The 24776-nt window shown below is 43.0% G+C and overlaps 1 protein-coding gene across 8 annotated transcripts in view; it reads right to left on the reverse strand.

Annotated features, from left to right (window-relative positions):
* Positions 1–880: 880 nt before the first annotated feature.
* LOC123998616 (active breakpoint cluster region-related protein-like) overlaps positions 881–24776 on the reverse strand; it is a 263562-nt gene continuing 239666 nt past the window's right edge. For 4 of the 8 annotated variants that reach the window (XM_046303641.1, XM_046303644.1, XM_046303646.1 and 1 more), the window contains 7 exons: positions 7489–7548; positions 6840–6949; positions 6536–6675; positions 5692–5826; positions 5319–5424; positions 2980–3130; positions 881–2460 (listed from right to left, as the gene is read on the reverse strand). In XM_046303641.1, the coding sequence (XP_046159597.1) occupies positions 2371–2460; positions 2980–3130; positions 5319–5424; positions 5692–5826; positions 6536–6675; positions 6840–6949; positions 7489–7548 (792 nt within the window). In that variant the 3' untranslated portion in view covers positions 881–2370. Of the gene's footprint in view, positions 2461–2964; positions 3131–5318; positions 5425–5691; positions 5827–6535; positions 6676–6839; positions 6950–7488; positions 7549–24776 lie in introns of all 8 variants that reach the window. The other 4 variants (XM_046303639.1, XM_046303643.1, XM_046303642.1 and 1 more) reach the window with 1 other exon arrangement.

The raw sequence follows: 24776 nt of genomic DNA on the forward strand, positions 1-24776 counted from the left end.
CACTGTCATTGACACTGACCCAACTCCAGCCATTTTAATAATGGGAAATGATGTAAATATATCACTAGCCACTTTAAACAATGCTACCTTATATGTTACTTACCCTACATTATTCATCTCATGTGTATATACTGTACTCTACATCATCGACTGCATCCTTATGTAATACATGTATCACTAGCCACTTTAACTATGCCACTTTGTTTACTTTGTCTACACACTCATCTCATATGTATATACTGTACTCGATACCATCTACTGTATGCTGCTCTGTACCATCACTCATTCATATATCCTTATGTACATATTCCTTATCCCCTTACACTGTGTATAAGACAGTAGTTTTGGAATTGTTGGTTATCACTGCATTGTCGGAACTAGAAGCACAAGCATTTCGCTACACTCGCATTAACATCTGCTAACCATGTGTATGTGACAAATACAATTTGATTTGATTTGATTTGAAATTGATTAGAGTAATGTGTTACCAGATAAAAATAGATTGGATTTATATAGCACTTTTCTACCAACTGAGGTACTCACCTCATCCACCTGGGTGATGTTTGAACATTTTTGTGCCAGAATGCTCACTGTTCTGGCACATTTTACAATAATATGAACTGAGTTTGTGTCCGAGACAAACACAAACCACTGCTAATTGCTACCGTTTTGAATTCATTTTTAAATTCTTCTGACTTGTTTGGTAACTGCATGCTCAAATTCTTTATTTTCAGCACTGCAACTTGAGCTTGCACAGTACTGATAATTCCACTACATCAAAGTCACTTTTCAACTATCCCAAACCAAATAAAAATCTATACAAAGTTGTAAAATATGAATTAGTTGCAATAAAACTGCAAGACTGAATGACACAACAACATCGTTTTGGTAGACTTTTATTAATTTTACTAAAAAAGAAAAAAGTTCACATCGACATTTACCCTTGTTAATACAGTATACTCAAAGTAAAATACAACATTTGATTTTCTTTTAATCTTATATTAAAAATATCAAATAGGACTCATCTAACAGTGCTTATTTTAAGATATGTCACAGGCTAGATAGCAGAAAGGTTGGATTTGTACAGCTTTGATGGGAGATTGCCGGTGCCGCAAACTAGCAGTGACAACCTACCTTCGTTACCCAGCCTGATTTGATTGACAAGTTGAACATGCAATAAGGGCATTAAACTACACAATAATCCTATAGATTAACTGGTGTCATTGGACACTAGGAACAGGCTTGCAATGGATTGACAAAAAAGCAAATGTTCCAAAAATGTGTGATTTTCTTCCCATAACCCTCATCTCACAGATTGATGTTTCTTTCTTTAAAGAGGTTTAGAATCAAACGATTTTACACTTTGTGTTCCTGTAATCGTTTCAGTACAGCTCAGCCAACCTTGGCTGTGAATGAGAAACTTGAAAAAACCATCACTACTTGAAAAAACTTCAAACAACGGACTCCTTTGAGCAATTCTCTAGTTGCACTGGGCCCAGTTTCCCAAAAGCATCTTAAGGCTATGGTTCTAACGATGACTTTAGCCTTGAGATACTTTTGGGAAACCAGCTCCTGGACTGTACAGGCACACTTAATATATATATATTTATAATAAATAGGGCGAATTTGGCCAAGACTCACACAGAGGGAGGGCTGTGCTCTCTAGTCTTTACACGTGGAGAAAAAATGTGACAGTGGCCATTCACTGACATGGCTTTACTGGCAGCTTGGAAACGCAAACAGTCCTCAGCTCTTTACTTTAACACACACACATACATACATACACGCTTCTACGTAAACACACAGCCCTCCCTCCGTCACATGCACAAAGCCAGAGAGAAACAAAGGACTTATTGAACAAATAATATTTATAAAATATGTAAATGCCATTTCTTGGAATGCCTCTGAAAGAAAGAAAATAAAAGAGAAGGTGGAGTAAGTAACAGACCAGCTTCAGGATCATTGAGCTGGTTTCTGGAGGACCCAACAGACCAAACAACCAACAGTGACCCAGTAACATACGAGACCCTGACCACTAACCCCTCACGGATAGATAGAGACGTCCCATATTGGTGGCTGTCCGATGGGGTATTGTGGGTCAAAGGTGAGAGGTATGCTGTTCCCTCCACCCCTGCTCTTCACCAGATGGATGTACTGTAATGTAGGGGCCGCTGCTCTATCTCCGCTGACACTAGAAGACGTGACTGGGATCCAGAGGAAGCACCGTGACTCCTCTTCCTCCACGTCTGACTCCATCTCTCAGAGTAGGCTGGGTGGGTCTTAGGGGGGCTGTCCAGTTTTAAAAGGGAGCTGGGTGGTATGGCGGTGGGGGATTTGCTGTTGAGTCTTTCGCTCCGGACCCCCAAGGGATTAAACGTCAGTGGAAAAGTAGAGTGTGTTCCGCTTCAGCTCAGCGAAGGAGATGGGAGGATGCTGCAGGTAGTACAGCAACACCTGGACCTGAGATGGGGAGCGAGAAAGAGAGAGATAGGAGCCAAATGTAAATGGTGTTTCATTTAAATACCAACTATCATAGTTGTAACCAAAAAAGGACTAGGATATGGAGCTTAGAGGCGAATGTGACCTACATATTCTGTACATGACTCAGGTGACACAGTAAGCATCTCTCCATGATAACTGAGTATCTGTATGAGTATCTATCTACTAAACATATGGAGATTTAATAAGCCACTGCACAAACAACTGCATTCTACTGTTAGTGTTGTGGCTTTTATGGTGATTTACAGTAGTCATTGTTTATGTACGGCCTAGGATAAGTCATTTGTGAACAGGAAGTGGTTTCTCTCTCAGTACGGGGCAGAGTTCCAGGAGGGGCTTCCCAAATAGTCTAAATACAGCTGGGAAACCAGACTAGACTGACACGGTTTGAACACACACATCCCCCTCAGCTAACTCTTACATGCTCATAAGCAAACGCACATGCACACAAACAGATATACGCACCCAAGTCACACTGACCTGTGCCATGACGTCATGTGACCAGATGTCAGTGGCCAGGGTGATGTGTCCCTTGGTGACCTCGGACTCAGAGGGCCTGAGCAGGGTGGGGCCAAACACTGTGCCCAAGTTGTGGAGGGACATCTTGTTGATGGGCTCGTTGTCAGCAACTCTGGAACACAAAACAGACAGATAGACCAGTCAGACTACAGTGACAGATCATTATTAGTTATTTTTCTAGTCATGCGACATGTTTTCTGGTCTGGCCTTGTTACTATGATAACCCATGTTCTGAAGCAATCACTGTCAGTACAGCACAGTGTGTTCTGTGTGTGTTTCTTCTACAAGGACCATGTCTGAACTAAGTTACCATCTGCTGTAACTTATATAAATGTTCTCCATAGCAACAGCAGAGCCTTTCATATCACACTTGAAATTCAGCAGAGCTTCCAGCAGGTGTCCTCAGCGTGTCTACGAGAGTAGTCTGTATACGTTCTTGTTGACTGACTGCAGTGTACTGCTGGGTGAGAGCTGTACTGGGATCAGACCATAATAGAGTCTCCATGGTGCAGAAGAGTGGAGTCTGACCCAGTGCTAGGCCTGTGAACTGACCTCAGGCCTGCCAATAGGTAGAAATCTTATTTCTCTCTATGGACCTTCCTGCCAGCAAACTTCTGAGATCTCACTACCCTTTACACTGTCACAGCTTTACACACTATACAACACCTCCCCTGGTGATACATATGGCTCCCAGTGTTCTTTTCAAACCTGTCAATCTTACAGCAAGGATTAACTGAAAACTAACTTCTGTAAGGAGGCGTGAGAGTGAAGTAATGTGTAACTGAAAACTACCTTCTGTAAGGAGGCGTGTGAGTGAAGTAATGTGTAACTGAAAACTACCTTCTGTAAGGAGGCGTGAGAGTGAAGTAATGTGTAACTGAAAACTACCTTCTGTAAGGAGGCGTGAGAGTGAAGTAATGTGTAACTGAAAACTACCTTCTGTGAAAACCCTTCAGGAGGCGTGACTGAGTGAAGTAATGTGTAACTGAAAACTACCTTCTGTAAGGAGGCGTGAGAGTGAAGTAATGTGTAACTGAAAACTACCTTCTGTAAGGAGGCGTTGAGTGAAGTAATGTGTAACTGAAAACTACCTTCTGTAAGGAGGCGTGAGAGTGAAGTAATGTGTAACTGAAAACTACCTTCTGTAAGGAGGCGTGAGAGTGAAGTAATGTGTAACTGAAAACTACCTTCTGTAAGGAGGCGTGAGAGTGAAGTAATGTGTAACTGAAAACTACCTTCTGTAAGGAGGCGTGAGAGTGAAGTAATGTGTAACTGAAAATGACACAGCTGCACTACACATTTAAAGTTAGTCTTAGTTCCCTCTAGTTCACATTGTAGAGCTAGATGACAATAATATACTCTCAGACAAATGTTGTCTGACCCATGTTAGGAAACTATGACAAACACATAAACCTGATCTTTTAAACATCTGGTGGTGAAAACTAACTTTACTCAGAGTATGAATAAGTCCCCACACAGGCCATTGCTACTATGGCTGATGACAGACAGCTGGTTCTAGGTCAGATGTGAGTGATCGGAGGAGACCCATAAGTGTTCCTGCCCATGCTAGTGGTTACTAGTCTGTGGTTGGGCTGGGCCCTGCTCTACCATGGTCTTCTAACTGAAGGCAGTTTTAACAGGCACAGCCATGATGTCATCCAAAGTAGCACATGGTCGGCCATCTAAAACCATCACAGCTATTTTCAAAGACAAAATAGTAGTAGAGAAGTCTTTTTAAGCAGTAAAGTCATTTTTCATTGACTTTAATGTGTTTCCTTCAACTGGGCCATAGGTCGAGCCCCTTAACTTCACCACAACAGGTCTAGCGTAAAAGGCCCAGTGGAGACGTGTGAGTGTGTGTGTGTTAGCTCTGTTGACCACACAGGGTCTGGTCTGTACTCTGATGACTTTTCCCCCTGTCCTTTCTCTTATTGGGGCAGTCAGTCAGTGGCTAATGAGTGTGGTGCGGTCACAGTAGCACACCTCATGAAGCTCTCCAGACTACAGTTTTATGGCAGGCTTAAAAGAACCACTCGCATGTGGACCGTATTCTGCCCAAAACTCCTCCAAAACCCACTCTGAACATATTATGCTGCCTGTTAATCTGGCCCAAACGGTCACCAATATAGTGTGTGTGTGTGTGTGTGTGTGTGTGTGTGTGTGTGTGTGTGTGTGTGTGTGTGTGTGTGTGTGTGTGTGTGTGTGTGTGTGTGTGTGTGTGTGTGTGTGTGTGTGTGTGTGTGTGTGTGTGTGTGTGCGTGTGCGTGTGCGTGTGCGTGTGCGTGTGCGTGTGTGCGTACCTCTTGAGATGCTCCAGCAGGCTGAGGAAGGTGATGAGGTTAGGGTCAGGCAGTGAGCGCAGCAGATGCATCATGCAGTTCTCCTTGGCTGCAGGGTCCGACAGAGCTGTGGAGAAGAGGAGGCGGATACAGGAGGAAGATACATGGGGAGTATACAGGAGGAGGAGAGGGAAAAGAGAAGAAAATAAGTTAAGAATTACCACTCTAAGGGGCAAAAATTAACAATCCTTTCAATGTTGTCTTATCAATGTATCATTTTGTGTGAATAAAAAATGGAATAACCCCTCTCTCTGTTACTACTGAGAAGCATAATCAATGTATTTATATGGTATTGCATTGAGATGTATGAATGTATGTGGTCTGTTAGAGGTACCTATGCCCTCCATGAAGGCTGGGTACAGGCGGTCAGTGAGCAGGGGCTCTGGCAGCTCACGGAAGTACAGCTTCAGCGTTCCCGCGATGGCATTGATGTCCATGTCACTCAACATCACCAGGATGTCTTTGCTATCTTTGAAGGGGAGAGAGATAGATATAAATATATAGAGAGAGGGGGATAAAACACATAAGGGAAGTGTATCATCCCAACCAAACAACTAGTTCATTTCCAGACGGATCATTCTGGCTCCAGAGATGACATAACAAGAAACCACACTCTATAACCCAAACAACCGGAGATCTCAGCTCAGTGAGACATGCACACAGCAGAGAGATGCTGAGGAGGTTAGCATTTGGTTTGGTCTAGGGGCCGTGACTGAGGATGTGTCCCAAATAGCACCCTATGCCCTACAGAGTGGGCCCTGGTCAAAAGTACAGCACTATATAGGGAATAGGGTGGCAATATGGGACACAACCTGGATGTGGGAGTCCCAGGGAGGACAACACACAGCTGACAGCTGCGGCTCGTCAGACCTGTGTTCTTCCTGTCCTTTCCCACAACTCTCTCTGTTTATAGCCAGGCTGAAGCCCCTCTGCCATGGGCCTGGTAGTCTGACCCCGGCCCACAGTACAACAGAGTGGAAGGACAGGACAGCTCACAGAGGGAGGCTTGTGTTGGTAATGTTGGGTCTGACCAGGAAGTACTCATGGCCCTGGTTATAGTTTATATATAGGGCCAAGAGTTATCCCTGGTCAGATGCCATGGCCAGGAACAAAATGCTGTGTCTGTTGATGTAGACTGAGGTGTGCTTTGTAGCAGTCTCAGTATGAGCGTTTCTTACTGGTGTCGAATGCTGCTTTGAGGGCCTGGATGTCAGTGGCCACCCCAGAGATCCTGTAGATTCCCACCTCATCGATCCCCCTCTTCTCCACCTCTTCAATGCACTGGCGGACTATGTAAGGCACCTTGGAGCGCTCGCGCCTGTTGGGGGACAATATTCTTCAGGACGGATATTGCAGTACTATGACTGTAATTAGATTACAGTCAACAATGTGATGCAGATGCTAGAAGTGTAATACACTGAGCAGAAAGATTTATCATGTTGTTGCAGGTATGTTTGAATACAACATATCAACATGGCTTACTTTGTCACCACACTGATTTTGACCCCGAACACCCCACTCTGTTTTTTGGAGGGTGTTCTCTTCAGACTCAAGTCCCGACTCGTAAACTTCATGGAGAACTCCACTTTGATCTGTGGGAGACGATACATACAACGCGTCAAACAAGCTGCATATTTAGTGGTTTATTTGACAGGGACCATGAACAGCAAACATTGCACCAGCTTTTAGCTGCATCGCTGATCTGCAGTCACTAGTTTAAAATACACAGCTTCCAAGTGCTTTCTTCTGATCATTACACAGCATCCAGGAGTGTAAGTGGATCCAGCGTTGTTAGACGTTTCAACTTTACGGCTGTTTAAAAACACTGTATTCCGGAGCAATCAGAGAGTTGGCCAAGCTAGTAAAGATAACGTTGCATGGCCCTGGTCAACTGTAACAACAAGCTTCGTTACAATATCCACACACCAATCCCTAACAATAGTCATCTTCTATTAACAGTGTTGAGATGTGTAAATGACTGACAGTATCAGAATTGGCTGGTTTTCCAGACACAGTGTAATCCGAGTCCTATACTAAAAAGCGTGTTCTGTGGAGATTCAACATTGAAAGAGCTTAGTCCAAGAACAGGCTTCATCTCGGTCCCGGGGAACTGGTCCCAAATGTCCCTTACCCCGTTCATCTCTATGACGTCCATGTGCCAGTTCTTAGACTGAACCGTCTGGGGGTCCAGCTGAAATACACAGAGAAAGAGAGCAGAGTTATGTTTGAGTTTCCTTCGTTATAGTTTCTACACAAGCTACATCACTGCATGGCCTCATAGGAGACAGAGAAGGTATACACATATTATGGACACAATCACATGGACCTTCACAGAACACACTCTGTATATCATATATAAGACTGCAACCTAGTAGAGACACTAAAGCCTTCTTTCTGGTGCCTGTGTTCTATTACTGCTAAAATCATCTGTCACTACAACTCTGTACCTAGCCAGCTCTCTCTGAGTACTCAGGGTTCACTGCACTGGAGGGAAAAGTATGTTTATTAGGAAACAAACACTGTTTCGCTCCCATAGTCACCAAGACATCAATGTTTCATTCTCGCCTATGTTTTGTGTTCTACTTGTCACTACACCCCAGTACCTCGCTAGGTCTCAGTGATCTGGACCTCTGCCTACCTAGAGTTCACTGCACTGGAGGAAGTTGTATGTTTATTAGGACACAAACACTTCTGTTCCCTCCCTCTCTAACACCTACTCCAGATGTCTCCCTCCCGTCATGCTTTGGTGAGGCTCTGAGGAGCTCCTTTAAAGTCCAGCCAAGAGAACAACAAGGGCACGTTACAGTTTGTTTTCCGACCCGAGACGAGCCTCTCCTCTCAGCATGGGCCAGAGGAGGAGCAGGGCTATTTTCTCACTGCTGCTGTTTGTGGAGGAAAAATATCCAGTTTTCCGTTTGCGTCCTTGATGAAAATTCACAGACAAGCCTGTCTATATTTAAATGACAAAACATCCCTGGGAACTTTATTTTTTCTTGTCATTTAATTTCCAGGACGCTGACATCTGATAAAGTTAAATGGGCTTTACCCCCTGTGTGGATGGAGCAGTGGTGCACGCTGGGTAATGTGTGAGTATGTGTGTGTTTAGACTGAGAGGAGCCTCTGCCATCTAGCCAGACTGAGGGCTGTGTGTGGGTCTGTCCCTACCTAACGAAATGGATTATCTCTGCATTAAAACAAATGACTGTATCTATGAAATGGCAAAGCCAAAGATTACGCAACACCATGCATCCCTATGTGAATACGAATAGCGCATTGAAGCCAAATAAAATCTGGTAAGATGCCGTCTCATGGAGACATAACATCAGCAGGATGAGCTATTCCAGGTAGTGATGTTGCAGGCTAGCTCAGTGCTGCCTCCTATCATTGAGTAACAAGTTAAAGTCTGACCGGGGTATTGCAGATTGCCATTAGCAGCGGAACTATCCCTATAACTGTGTACGATTTTAAAATAATCGGTTCAAGGACATACATCTGTGTATTAGAAGCTGTTATTGGTACCATGATTGTCTTTGGTATTTTTTTATATGACTATAATGGGGGATCCTGTTCTCTGCTAACAATGCCTGCAGTACTGCGGTCGGCATTGAACGTCAGTGGCTTCAATGAGGGGGCAGTCGATAAACATGGATTAGCTAACACAACGTGCCATGGAACACAGGCATGATGGTTGCTGATAATGGGCCTCTGTATGTCTGTAGATATTCCATTTTTTAATTTTTTTTAAATATTCTTTTATCAGCCGTTTCCAGCTACAATAGTAGTTTACAAAATTATCAATGTCTACACTGTATTTCTGATCAATTTTATGTAATTTTAATGGACAAAAAATAGCTTTTCTTTCAAAAACAAGGACATTTCTAAGTGACCCCAAACTTTGGGAAAAAGCACAACCTCTGGCCCGGTTTCCCTTTCCCAATGGACACTCCGCCCTGTCTCTACCCTCAAACATTTCAGCAGAGGTAAAGAGAACCTGGCCCACAACCAGATGACAGTTCGTCTTACAAGAACTAACAGGAACAAGATGAAACCGAGCACTAGCATAGCAATACAATGGTAGCGAACAGAAAGGGCATCCGCTGTACTTCCATTGTGTTAGCATATTGTAATGACCTGATTTATTTTGAGAAAGGGGGCTTTCTTGTGTGCTGTATTTTCATCTCAATCAATGTGATTAATGTTCACATAAGCGAAATTAGGTAAATGTGATACATATGTGACCCCAAACTGTTTAACTGTAGTGTACGTTTGGCTGTCTCTAGGGGTAAGCAGCAGCTATGGCTGATGTCTGGCTCACCCTCTACACTGTGCTCAGGCAGGGTTTGCCTTTTTCTCATGATGCCCTGGGAGAATAGAGCTCTGACATGATCTATGATGAGACGTGTGTGTGTGTGTTCGATACACACACACCAGAGCCACTCTGACTAGCCTAGCACTTCTACAGCGAGGAGCTAATGCCTTTTTTGGCTGATTCAGCAGTTCCCTGTGTATCACAATTACACTTATGTCATTACTACCTTCCTAGATTATGTGCTTGTCGGTCTTAAAAGCCCCATAATCGTTTATTGCTGAGCGAGTGCAAGGCCAGCACACTTACCTTATCGTAACTTTACAGTAGGGTAGAACTTTGTATTTAGGGAGTGTAATTAATTACCTAATAAAAAGCTTTTTTGTATCAGTTATTAAGACATCTATTACCATTAGGGGCAATTTTCCAAGCAGGGTTGAGGTTTAAAGAAGGTTGCCTTAATCATGGCTATGAGGCCCTGACTACACCAGCGTCAGGAGTCTTTCTGGGCAGGAGCCCAAACAGACTGATGAGGCCTCCTGTAACCATGTAGCCCCCCAAAACAGGCCCTAAAAACAACATAGTGTATCTCTCGCTCTCGACGTTATTACAAGTGAATGGAGTCAAATTGGGTTACATAAAAATACAAAGACCCTTTAATGCAGCCGAGCTGTGTGCAGTCAACACACCCACTTGAGCCCTCAACCACTCCACCCGTTCACTTCTAATGCTATGCTGCTTTATTAAGAACTCCAGGAAGAACTTCTGCACCTATTTATTCATTTTCCTTGCCTGGGAAGTGAGCTGGATCTAGGGGAGAAAACATTGCTAAGGTATTATTTATAGTGCAAACTGCAACAGAATCAGTACAGTTCTTGACTATATATTCTCATCCTATCACAGAGGATGGATGGATGGGAGCAGGTTACGTTGTTTTAAAATGTTGCTTTGAAGTTTAGACATGGAAATAATGATCTCCCCAGTGTGACTTGGGGTTGTGCCCAGCTGGCTGTTAAAACAAAGGGAGATGATGGAAAAAAAAGTTATCTTGAGTGACAGTCCAGGAAACCAATCAGAGGGAAGAATATATGAGGTGAAACATGCACAAAAAGAAAGGGGGCGGGTCCTCAAAGTCCCAAGAGATGAATCACAGTGCCAAAACCTCCCTCTCCTGGGAACCTCTGAAACAAATTGGTAGCGTGTGTTAGTAGAAGAAAGAAAGACTAGAAGAAAGACAAGGAGGGCTGGTGGAAGGATAAAGTATATAGAAAACATCCTAAACCAAACGATGGTTCCGATTTGGACCTCATCACTCCTCCAGAACTCAAAGACTCCATTGTGCTGCCTAAAACACTGACTGACTGGGGAGAGGATCATAACACATGATAATAGTGTATAAATGCATATCCACACTGAATACACTGTACAATCATCTTTCTTTCATGTGGCACAGAATATACTGCATGATTAAAATAGAAGAGGTAAAACTATGAATCAAATTAGTGCTTAAAATCTCAAATACAGGCCTTTGAGAGAAAAGCGAGAGAGAGAAAAGCGAGAGATGACAGAAAAAGCATGAGGGTGAGTATGTGCATGAATGAGTAACGATGTGATGTGTTCCGTTTAGCCATCATGATGCTCAGTTTGGTGGGAACGCATTGTTCTCTGAGCAGCCCCTAGGCTCTGAGGTCTGACTCTCAGTGTGTGTGTGTGTGTGTAATGCTACATCACCAAAAGTATGTGGACACCTGCTCGTCGAACATCTCATTCCAAAATCATGGGCATTAATATGAAGATAGTCTCCCCTTTGCTGCCACAGCAGCCTCCACTCTTCTGGGAAGGCTTTCCACTAGATGTTGGCACATTGATGACACATTAGTGAGGTCGGGCACTGTTGTTGGGCGATTAGGCCTAGCATGCAGACGGCGTTCCAATTTATCCCAAAGTTCTTAAATGTGGTTGAGGTCAGGGCTCTGTGCAGGCCAGTCAAGTTCTTCCACACTGATCGACAAACCATTTCTGTATGGACCTCGCTTTGTGAACGGGCATTGTGATGCTGATATGATGCTGAACAGGAAAGGGCCTTCCCCAAACTTTTGATACAAAGTTGGAAGCACAGAATCGCCTAGAATGTCTGCTGAAGAGTTAAGATTTCCTATCACTGGCACTAAGGGGCCTGATCCATGAAAAACAGCCCCAGACCATTATTCCTCCTCCACCAAACTTTACATTTGGCACTATGCATTCAGGCAGGTAATGTTCACCTGACATCCAGCTAACCCAGATTAGTCCGTCAGACTGCCAGATGGTGAAGCATGATTCATCACTCCAGAGAACGCCTTTCCACTGCTTCAGAGTCCAATGGTGGTGAGCTTTACACCATTCCAGCCGAACACTTGCCATTGCGCATGGTGATCTTAGGCTTGTGTGCGGCTACTCAGCCATGGAAACCCATTTCATGAAGCTCCCGACGAACAGTTCTTGGGCTGACGTTGCTTCCAGAGGCAGTTTGGATCTCTGTAGTGTGAGTGTTCCAACCGAGGAGTGACATTCAACACTCTGCGATCCCGTTCTGTGAGCTCGTGTGGTCTAACAGTGCTCAGCTGAGCAGTTGTTTCTCCTAGAGGTTTCCACTTTACAATAGACCGGGGCAGCTCAAGCAGGGCAGAAATTTGACCAATTGATTTGATGGAAAGGTGGCATCCTATGACGGTGCCACAACTGAGCTCTTCATTAAGGCCATTCCACTGCCAATACCAGCGCCTCTACACAAGCACCCACGCACACGGTGTTACTATGGCAACCGAGAGGGGGGAAATAATTATTGATGGAAAGCGAGTGGATGAGAAGAGAAGGCAGGAGGAGAGTCAACTCAGGTTACTGTGAGGTCACCACTTATCTGCAATGTGCTTCTTTACATGGTATAGAATAGGTCAGTGAACAGTGGCTGCCACAAATTTAAGGCGCATCCACTGAGTATACATCAAACATTTACATATGCATGGAAACACAACAAACTATACACACACATACTGTACATGGCGTATGATGAGATGCCCTTCTACTCATCCCACTGCTGTTGCCTACGGGGGACAAAGCACAGACCAGGCAGGATTGAAGTAGGTAGACAAACAGATGCTGAGGTCCCTCTGAAGAGGTTTCCATTCTAGATAACTCTCCAGAGTATACTGTATCTACAACACATGGCAGTCTCCATCTCCATCAACCGGTTACCTGCTTCTAACATAGGACATAAAATGACAGATCTAGGTTGGGGAGTTTGGTGAAAGAAACTGGTTTATGAATGATGCATGTGAAACAGTCATGGGTCTTCTGAATAAGAAAAACAACTGTAGATGGTACATACAGTTGAAGTCGAAAGACTACATACACCAAATACATTTAAACTCAGTTTTCACAATTCCTGACATTTAATCATTTAATCCTAGTAAAAATTCCCTGTCTTAGGTCAGATAGGATCACTACTTTATTTTAAGAATGTGAAATGTCAGAATAATAGTAGAGATAATGATTTATTTCAGCTTTTATTTCTTTCATCACATTCCCAGTGGGTCAGAAGTTTACACACACTCAATTTGTATTTGGTAGCATTGCCTTTAAATTGTTTAAGTTGGGTCAAACGTTTTGGGTAGCCTTCCAAAAGCTTCCCACAATAAGTTGGGTGAATTTTGGCCCATTCCTCCTGACAGAGATGGTGTAACTGAGTCAGGTTTGTGGGCCTCTTCGCTCGCGCACACTTTTCAGTTCTGCCCACAGATTTTCTATAGGATTGAGGTCAGGGCTTTGTGATGGCCACTCCAATACCTGGACTTTGTTGTACTTAAGCCATTTTCCCACAACTTTGGAAGTATGCTTGGGGTCATTGTCCATTTGGAAGACCCATTTGCGACCAAGCTTTAACTTCCTGACTGGTGTCTTGAGATGCTGCTTCAATATATCCACATAATTTTCCTACCTCATGAAGCCATCTATTTTGTGAAGGGCACCAGTTCCTCCTGCAGCAAAGCACCCCCAACAGCATGATGCTGCCACCCCTGTGCTTCACGGTTGGGATGGTGTTCTTCGGCTTGCAAGCCTCCCCTTTTTCCCCCAAACATAACAATGGTCATTATGGCCAAACAGTTCTATTTTTGTTTCATCAGCTCAGAGGACATTTCTCCAAAAAGTACAATCTTTGTCCCCATGTGCAGTTGCAAACCGTAGTCAGGCTTTTTTTGGCGGTTTTGGAGCAATGGCTTCTTCCTTGCTGAGTGGCCTTTCAGGTTATGTTGATATAAGACTTGTTTTAATGTGGATATAGATACTTTTGTACATTTTTCCTCCAGCACCTTCACAGGGTCCTTTGCTGCTGTTCTTGGATTGATGTGCACTTTTCGCACCAAAGTTCGCTCATCTCTAGGAGACAGAACGCGTATCCTTCCTGAGCGGTATAACGGCTGCATGGTCCCATGGTGTTTATACTTGCGTACTATTGTTTGTACAGATGAACGTGGTACCTTCAGGCGTTTGGACATTCCTCCCAAGGATGAACCAGACTAGAGAGGTCTTGGCTGATTCCTTTTGATTTTCCCATGATGTCAAGCAAAGAAGCACTAAGTTTGAAGGTAGGCCTTGAAATCAATCCACAGGTACACCTCCAATTGACTCAAATTAAGTCATTCTAAAGCCATGACATCTGTTCTGGAATTTTCCAAGCTGCTTAAAGGCACAGTCAACTTAGTGTATGTACATTTCTGACCGACTGGAATTGTGATACAGTGAATTATAAATGTAAACAAGTGTTGAAAAAATTACTTGCCAAAACTATAGTATGTTAACAAGGAATTTGTGTAGTGGTTGAAAAATGAGTTTCAATGACTTCAACCTACGTGTATGTAAACTTCCAACTTCAACTGTATACATACAGTGCCTTCAGAAAGTATACTCCTTCATACCCCTTGACTTATTCCACATTTTGTTGTATTACAGCCTGAATTCCCCCAAAAATGTATCACACATCTACACACAATACCCAATAATGACAAAGTAAAAACATGTTCTTTGAAATGTTTACAAATGTATTGAACATTAAATCCAGAAAACCATTTAAGTATTCACACCCCTTTGCTATGACACTCCAAATGGAGCTCAGGTGCATCCAATTTATTTTGATCATTCTTGAGATGTTGCTACAACTTGATTGGAATCCACCTGTGGCCTATTTAATTATTTGGACATGATTTAGAAATAAACACACCTGTCTATTTAAGGTCCCACAGTTGACAGTGCATGTCAGACAGAAACTATACCATGAAGTCCAGGGAACTGTCTGTAGATCTCAGAGATAGAATTGTGATGAGGCATATCTGGGAAAGGGTATAAAACCATTTCCAGCGTGTTGAACATTTCCAAGAGCAGTGTTCTACATCATTGGTAAATTGAAAAAATATGGAACTACACAGACTGTGTATCTGACCAAACTGAGCAACCGGGCAAGAAGGATCTTATTCAGGGAGGTGACCAAGAACCCAATGACCATTCTGACACAACTACAGAGTTCCTTGGCTGAGATGGGAGAACCTGCCAGAAGAACAACAGTCTTCACCAATCTGGGTTTATGGTAGAGTGACCAGACGGAAGCCACTCCAGAGAAAAAGGCACATGACAGCACGTCTGGAGTTTGCAAAAAGGCACATGACAGCACGTCTGGAGTTTGCAAAAAGGCACATGAAAGACTACAACCATAAGACGAAAGATTCTGTGGTCTGAATGGAAAGCTCTATGTCTGGAGAAAAACAGGAACAGCTCATCACCCGTCTAACACCATCCCTACCGTGAAGCATGGTGGTGGCAGCATCATACTATGGGGATGCTATTCAGTGACAGGGACTGGGAGACTGGTAAGATTTGAGGAAACAATGAATTGAGCTAAATACAGGCAAATCCTTGAGATCCTGATTCAGAGTGCAAACGACAGACTGGAGAAAATATTTACGTTCCATCAGGACAATGACTCCAAGCATACAGCCAAAGTAACGCTAGAATGGCTTCAGAACAAGAATGTGAATGTCCATGAGTGGCTCAGGCAAATCGCAGGCATGAATCCCATTGAAAATCTATACAAAAACTTGCAGATTGCTGTTCACTACCTTACTTAAAGCCTTTTATTTTGGGGTGTTGCTATAGGCCACCAAGTCAGTATCTAAATAATATGTGTGAAATGTTTGATAGTGCATGTGATGCAAACAGAGAGGTCTACTTTCTTGGGGACCTGAATATTGGCAGTTTTTCATGAAGCTGTCAAGAGGAAACTTCTTACTGTAACCAGTGCCTGTAATCTGGTTCAGGTTATTAATCAACCTACCAGGGTGTTTACAAACACTACAGGAACAAGATCATCCACATGTATCAATCACTTCTTTACTAAAACTGTAGAACTTTGTTCAAACAGCTGGGCCTAAAATAGTGTATAAGAGATCATTCAAAATACTTTGCTGTGAATCTTAAGTTAAAGATGTAAAAAATATTTGTTGGTCTGATGTGATTAATGCGGAGCATCCAGACGCTGCACTTGATGAATTTATGAAATAGCTTCTTCCAATTACTGACAAACATGAACCTGTTAAGAAACTGACTGTTAGAACTGTTAAGGCGCCATGGATTGATGAGGAATTGAAGAACAGTATGGTTGAAAGAGATGGGGCTAAAGGAGTGGCTAATAAGTCTGGCTGCCATCTGACTGGTTGACTTAATGCAAATTGAAAAATTATTTGACAAAACTCAACAAAAAAACAGAAGAAACCGTATTATGAAGGCAAGATCAATGATAAAGAATGATGGGAAAAAAACTCCATCTTTCATATTTTATTTTAATGATGACTTAATTGGCAAAGCTGGCAAACTTAGGAAGGAAATGCCAACAATGAACAGTGAGCCACTTTATTCAAAAATAAAAAAATAAATAATGAAAGAAAACCATTGCAAGTTTGAATTTTGTAAAGTTAGTGTAGGTGTGGAGAAATGTATAATGACAAACTGGCATTGACAACTTCGATGGAAAGCTACTGAGGATGGTAGCTGACTCTATAGCCACTCCTATCTGTCATAGCTTTAATCTGAGTCTAGAGGAAGTCTTTGTTCTCAGGCCTGGAGAGAAGCCAAAGTAATTCAGCTACCCAAGACTGGCAAAGCGGTCTTTACTGGTTCTAACAGCAGGCCTATAAGCTTGCTGCCAGCTCTTAGCAAACTGTTGGATTTAAAAAATAAAATAAAAATACAACGCAATTTCTCTGTAAACAAATTAACAACAGACTTTCAGCATGCTTATAGAGAAGTGAACTCAACATATACTGCACTGGAGCAAATGACTGAGGATTGGTTGAAAGAAATTGATAAGAATATTGTGGAAGCTGTACTGTTAAATTTCAACGCCATTTCAATAACCTTTGATATTATTGACCATATCCTGTTGTTGAAAAAACGTATGTGTTATGGCTCTGCCATATTGTGGATTCGGAGCTATCTACTAGAACTCGAAGGGTTTTGTTTAATGGAAGCTTCTATAATATCAAACATGTAAAGTGTGGTGTACTGCAGGGCAGCTCTCTAGGCCCTCTACTCTTTTCTATTTTTACCAATGACCTGCCACCGGCATTAAATAAAGCATGTGTCGATGTATGCTGATGACTCAACCATATATGCATCAGCAACCACAGCTAATGAAGTCAATGAAACCCTTAAAGAGTTGCAGTCTGTTTTGGAATGGGTGGTCAGAAATAAACTGGTCCTGAACATCTCTAAAACTACGAGCATTGTATATGGTACAGATAATTTCCTAAGTTCTAGGCCTCAGCTTAATCTGGTAATGAATGATGTGGCTGTTGAACAAGTTGAGGAAACTAAATTACTTGGCATTACCTTAGATTGTAAACTGTCATGGTAAAAACATAGATTCAATGGTTGTAAAGATGGGGAGAGTTCTTCCCGTAATAAAGAGATGCTCTGCTTTTTCGACAACACACTCCAGTGCTGCAAGGAAAGATCTAGCTAAGCTGTAGCAGGCCCAGAACAGAGTGGCACGTCCTGCTCTTCATTGTAATCAAAGGGCTGATAAATACTATGCATGCCATTCTCTCTTGGCTTAGAGTTGAGGAGAGACTGACTGTATCACTTGAAAATCAAACATATTTGCATAATCAACTTACACACAGCTCTGGCAGACAACCTTAACCCACCAGACATGCCACCAGGGGTCTTTTCACAGTCCCCAAATCGAGAACAAATTCAAGAAAGCATACAGTATTATATAGAGCCATTATTGCATGGAACTCTGTTCCATCTCATATTGCTCAAATAAACAGCAAACCTGGTTTCAAAAAATGAATAAAGCAACACCTTACAGCACTACATTTGTGTGTATGCATTGATATGTAGCCTACATGTACCTTTTTTTTAATGTAGTGCTGTCCTTGAGCTGTTCTTGTCTATGAATGTTCTGTATTGTGTCATATTTCATGTGGGCCCCAGGAAGATTAGCTGCTGATTTTGCAACAGCAAAATCCTAATAACATACTTTCTGAAGGCGCTGTACATACAAACATCATGTATGTGGAACTTTAAAAGCACTGCTATGTTTCACAACATGACAATGTTGTAAATTGACAATGACATCAGGGAAGAAACGTGTGCACTGATTATACAGACACTCTCCATAATCTTTAATTAATCCATTGTTGGATTAATTGGGAATGTTAATGTATTTTGCCAGCAATATTTAAAGCAGCACTTAATTATGATGAAGTATGGAATTGTCATACGCTGAATTCATTAATTCATTAATTCCTCTCCTTGTACCTTTCACTTTCTGTTCACTGGGACACTACAATTTAAATATTTATTCTGTGACTGACTGTTCTGTTTTAAATTAGCAATAAGCAGCAATGTTCACATCCAGTTTAATTAGTGACTAGCTAGCTCAACTGGGTTTCATTTGATTAAACACACCAACCTAGGGATTGTTTCATAAGTCCTGTAAAAACAAGACCCTCATCATTTTCTCTGCTAACAGATTATATTATCGGCTTGATGATTGTAAACAAAATCAAAGCAATATGAGATGATATTCTGAGTCAGAAATTAGCTGTAGATTAACATAAGTGTAAATACACATAATATAGTAATTATGCAAATCCCTCAACTTAGTAATAATACGATGCCTCGGTAAACAGCTGCTGATGTCATGATTGACATGTGAGAAGGCCTCCATGACTCGGTTGCCATGAGCATCCTGGCAAGACTTCCTGGTTTGAGCCAACCAGCATGCTTCTCAGCAGGAGGAGAGTTGGGATTGGCCATAGACCAGCCCAAGAAACTGATCACAGCCTTCTAAAGGCAGTGTGTCTCAGTCATACAGTATAAGATCCAGCTTCATAAACATCATGCAACATAAAGGCATCTGCTTAAAGAGGGGGCATATGCAACAGCATGTTCCTGCCTGCAGCAAGTGTGACTAACACTGATGATTTATTTACATGTATATTTAGTTCAGGAGAGCGCGTGACCTGTCCTTTAGTCACCAGCCGGGACACTAATGTTCTCAGTTCTGTTCACTACAGAGAGTGGACCCATGAAGGGCAGCCTCACAGTAGCCTGCAGAGTGGCAGACAGAGAGGGGAGGACGTTCTTATGATTGGCGGTTGCAACAACGTCTCTCTGTTTTATCTTCTGTTAACTCATAGAAGGATTATTCTCATGAAACCAGTTTTAAAATGTCTGTAGCAAATTGAGGTACAAAACCATGATGCATTTGCTAAAATCTATTATAATTCTGAGAACTAATATGTCTAGTTTACTGGAAAGTGCCTTATTTTAAATACATTGAAAATTTGCACCTGAATTACTAAAATGCATCAGGATTACATTTAGGTCAGTTTTATACATTACATCATAATAATAGTTATGAAAATGATAAGTACAGATCCTAATCTCAGTGATTCAAGAGAATATATATATATATTATTGTTTTGTTTATAGTTTCGTGAGAATGACCCAAAAGTGCTTTTTCAATTGCATTATCAAACACATTTTCATTGGTTTTAAAAAAGTTTGAAATATCCAATAAATGTCGTTCCACTTCATGATTGTGTCCCACTTGTTGCTGATTCTTCACAAAAAAATACAGTTTTATATCTTTATGTTTGAAGCCTGAAATGTGGCAAAAGGTCGCAAAGTTCAAGGGGGCCGAATACTTTCGCAAGGCACTGTAATTAACATACGATCACATTAACAGTTACTCTCTCGCGGGAATTCCATTAACGTAGTCCAACGTCACTGCCGCTCATGTTGGTATCTGTACTGATGGCGCAAAAGCCATGACAGGGAGACATAGTGGAGTGGTAACGCGCATGCAAGCAGTTGCTCTGGACGCCATTTGGGTACAATGCAGCATCCACCGAGAGGCTCTTGCAGCCAAGGGAATGCCGGACAGCTTGAAAGATGTTTGACACTACAGTGAAAATGGTTAACTTTGTTAAATTAAGGCCCATGAACTCTTGTGTATTTTCTGCACTATGCAATGATATTGGCAGCAACCATGTAACATATTGACACGTTTTTTGAATTGCGAGACAAGCTTAAAGTTCTTTACTGACCATCATTTTCACTTGTCTGACCGCTTGCATGATGACGAGTTTCTCACACGACTGGCCTAACTGGGTGATGTTTTTTCTCATCTGAATGATCTGAATCTAAGATTACAGGGACTCTCCGCAACTACACTACCATTTAAAAGTTTGGAGTCACTTAGAAATGTCCTTGTTTTTGAAAGAAAAGCATTTTTCTGTCCATTAAAATAACATTAAATGTATTAAAAATACAGTGATTTTTTATGGAATATCTACATAGAGGCCCATTAACAGCAACCATCACTCCTGTTCCAATGGCACGTTGTGTTCGCTAATCCAAGTTTATCATTTTAAAAAGGCTAATTGAGCATTAGAAAACCCTTTTGAAATTATGTTAGCACAGTTGAAAACTGTTGTTCTGATTAAAGAAGCATTAAAACTGGCCTTCTTTAGTATCTGACCTATCGGCTGCCTTCGATACTGTGAACCATCAGATCCTCCTCTCCACCCTCTCCGAGTTGGGCATCTCCGGCGCGGCCCACGCTTGGATTGCGTCCTACCTGACAGGTCGCTCCTACCAGGTGGCGTGGCGAGAATCTGTCTCCTCACCACGCGCTCTCACCACTGGTGTCCCCCAGGGCTCTGTTCTAGGCCCTCTCCTATTCTCGCTATACACCAAGTCACTTGGCTCTGTCATAACCTCACATGGTCTCTCCTATCATTGCTATGCAGACGACACACAATTAATCTTCTCCTTTCCCCCTTCTGATGACCAGGTGGCGAATCGCATCTCTGCATGTCTGGCAGACATATCAGTGTGGATGACGGATCACCACCTCAAGCTGAACTTCGGCAAGACGGAGCTGCTCTTCCTCCCGGGAAGGACTGCCCGTTCCATGATCTCGCCATCACGGTTGACAACTCCATTGTGTCCTCCTCCCAGAGCGCTAAGAACCTTGGCGTGATCCTGGACAACAAACTGTCGTTCTCAACTAACATCAAGGCGGTGGCCCGTTCCTGTAGGTTCATGCTCTACAACATCCGCAGAGTACGACCCTGCCTCACACAGGAAGCGGCGCAGGTCCTAATCCAGGCACTTGTCATCTCCCGTCTGGATTACTGCAACTCGCTGTTGGCTGGGCTCCCTGCCTGTGCCATTAAACCCCTACAACTCATCCAGAACGCCGCAGCCCATCTAGTGTTCAACCTTCCCAAGTTCTCTCACGTCACCCCGCTCCTCCGCTCTCTCCACTGGCTTCCAGTTGAAGCTCGCATCCGCTACAAGACCATGGTGCTTGCCTACGGAGCTGTGAGGGGAACGGCACCTCAGTACCTCCAGGCTCTGATCAGGCCCTACACCCAAATAAGGGCACTGCGTTCATCCACCTCTGGCCTGCTCGCCTCCCTACCACTGAGGAAGTACAGTTCCCGCTCAGCTCAGTCAAAACTGTTCGCTGCTCTGGCTCCCCAATGGTGGAACAAACTCCCTCACGACGCCAGGACAGCGGAGTCAATCACCACCTTCCGGAGACACCTGAAACCCCACCTCTTTAAGGAATACCTAGGATAGGATAAAGTAATCCTTCTCACCCCCCTTAAAATACTTAGATGCACTATTGTAAAGTGGTTGTTCCACTGGATGTCATAAGGTGAATGCACCAATTTGTAAGTCGCTCTGGATAAGAGCGTCTGCTAAATGACTTAAATGTAATGTAAATGTAAATCTGAAGTATCAGCATTTGTGGGTTCAATTACAGGCTCAAAATGGCCAGAAACAAAGAACTTTCTTCTGAAACTCGTCAGTCTATTATTGTTCTGAGAAATGAAGGCTATTCCATGCAAGATATTGCCAAGTGTGGCAGGCTTACAAAAACAACATTTGAGAGTGTGCTGACCCTGCTGCTAGAGGGGGTACGCAGCTGGAGGTTGAATGTTTGAAGGGGTACGGGACTGTAAAAAATTTGGGAACCATTTTCCTAGACTATTTGGATGATTCACGAAGGCCCCATGGAGGGAGAGACAGAGACAAAAAATACCCACTCTTCTACCAGGGGCAGCAGGTTTGACCCAGCCCAGCAGGGAGAGGGTCATCTTGGGTAGCAGCCTGAGGATACTCCCCTGCCCCTTCCACCCCTCATGGAGCGCATTAGCCAGCCCGAGGGTGTCTGGTGGGGGAGCGTGGGGGGGACAGTGAAGGGCTGGACCCCCTTTAGTGACAGTCAGATTTATATGCCCTATAAAACACTCCATTAGAGTACTGGCTGGCATTTGAAGGCCCTTTAAAGAGGCACGGGGGTATGAAACAGTAACATGTCATCTACACTAATCAGCATACTCAAATGGAATACCATCATTTTCTGTGTGGAGATGCTATACTTCATACTCTGTCATACTCAAACCAGCAGGAAACTGCTGTTGTTCCCGTTTTCCCTGCTTTTGCTCGTCATGATTCCTAAGGATACTGGTAGCTGAAGCTCACCAAGGGGTAAAAAAAAAAACATTCTAAACTGGGTGGTTCGAGCCCTGAATGCTGATTGGCTGACAGCCGTGGTATATCAGACCATATTCCAACGGTATGACAAAAAGTGTTTTACTGCTCTAATTACATTGGTAACCCGTTTATAATAGCAATAAGGCACCTCGGGTTTGTGATATATGGCCAATATACCACGGCTAAGGGCTGTATCGAGACACTATGCTGCATCGTGCGTAAGAACAGCCCTTAGCCGTGGTATATTGGCCATATATCACACCTCATCGGGCCTTATTGCTTAAATAACTCACCAAAATGGAAATCAGTATGGAAGAGGACATGGCCTCAAAACACAATTAACAGAAAACATAATGAACACGGTACTTAAGGGGCATAATATCGGATTCAGCCTCGAATAAACCTTTTCTCTGCCAACCAAAGCTCTACTGGAGTCCCTCCCGCTTCTTTCTCTGCATAGTCTTAATTAGAGCCGGAAAATAAATGATCCTGTGTGCTCAGTCAGTACTCAAAACACACCTCCCTCCCAATTTAAAACTCACTAACACACGTTAAACAACAAATACACACCCTTCGTCATCCTCCATCTAAATCTCACTAATACATGCTAGCAGCTACACGCCGTCACGCCCTGCAGTCTGTTCAACACACACTCTCTCTCCTTCCTCTCCTTCTTAGCACCTCTTAACAGCATGAGCGTGGTAGAGTGGTAATAGTAGGGATTCTATAGTTGCTCCGGTCCAAAGCCTGATTCTCTGTGGTGCTGTAGAGGAAATATGGAGGGGAATAACTCACACTTTATGACCCCAGTCGGGTGAGGATCGGGCTGGGACTGAGAGGTCATTCATAGACCTGACGTTTACTCAGACCCAACCATCAAAGACTCATTGAACATGAATGAATGAGACCTCATAGCTGCATCCACGAGGGTGAAAACATGCTCCTATGGGAGGATGTCTGTGTTAGATAGAGAGAAAAAAGAAAGTGCATGATCAAGTGTGTGAAAATATGTGCAAGCGTGAAAGTATGCATGTGTGTGTGAAGGTGTGTATTATACTGTGATTATGAGAGAGGTACAGATGTGTAAACACAGGTCAATGTGGCTCTGTGTGTGTAAACTGAGTATCAGTGTATTTTGAAAACCAAGAGTGTGCAGCACTTAGCTGAACAAACCAATTTATGTCATTTAAATATAAGAAGCAAAACAACCCAGATAGCCTACTCTCCCCTCCCCTCCTCTCTCTCAGATTCACATATCAGGCCTGCAGTGCGGGAGGACTCAGAGGGACTCAGCCAGGGGGGGTGTGTAGAAAGGTCTGGGATCAGCTGAGATCAGCTGATATCGATGGGGTAAAGCTGAAGGGATTTCTGCCTGTAATCCAGGCCTGATCCTGGTTCAGGCTGCAGAGTCAGGAGAGACTAGCAGAGAGGAGATATACTGTCAGTTCCAGCCATCAGAAGCAGGGAACGCTCTTTATTGACCTGTCTAAAGCAGACCTGCTCAAATACTAAGAATGGTCAGGGTTTTGCCTGTGAAGCTCAATCTATTTTAAATGATTTCAAATGCTACATGAAATGATTTTAAATCGTATTTGAACCCAGGTCTAAAGTGCTGCTGCAGATAGAGTTCACTCCAACCCTGATCTTGGATCCTTTGTTCCAGTATAGCACCATGGTTTTGTCCTCCTTTATCATGCACATCAGTTACTGCTGTTGCTCAAAGTGCTACCAGTGCAGAAATATACAGACCTAGTTTCCTCGGTCTAACACTGTGTATTGCTGCATATATGTTCACAGACATACACCTAGAAACTCCCACCATATTAAGCAGTAAAGTGGCGAATGGTTACCAGCACATTGATATAAAAACAGATACAGACCAACTGCCTCTGTAAAAGACCTGTAGCACCGGAGATAAAGACAGTGTCTCCTAAAAAAAAAACCTTCTTCCTCCAACGCATGAGTCATGGCCTAGAACCTGAAGCAAAGGCATATTTACA

The sequence above is a fragment of the Oncorhynchus gorbuscha genome, linkage group LG16, assembly GCF_021184085.1.
Source record: "Oncorhynchus gorbuscha isolate QuinsamMale2020 ecotype Even-year linkage group LG16, OgorEven_v1.0, whole genome shotgun sequence".
Classification (NCBI taxonomy): Eukaryota; Metazoa; Chordata; class Actinopteri; order Salmoniformes; family Salmonidae; genus Oncorhynchus; species Oncorhynchus gorbuscha.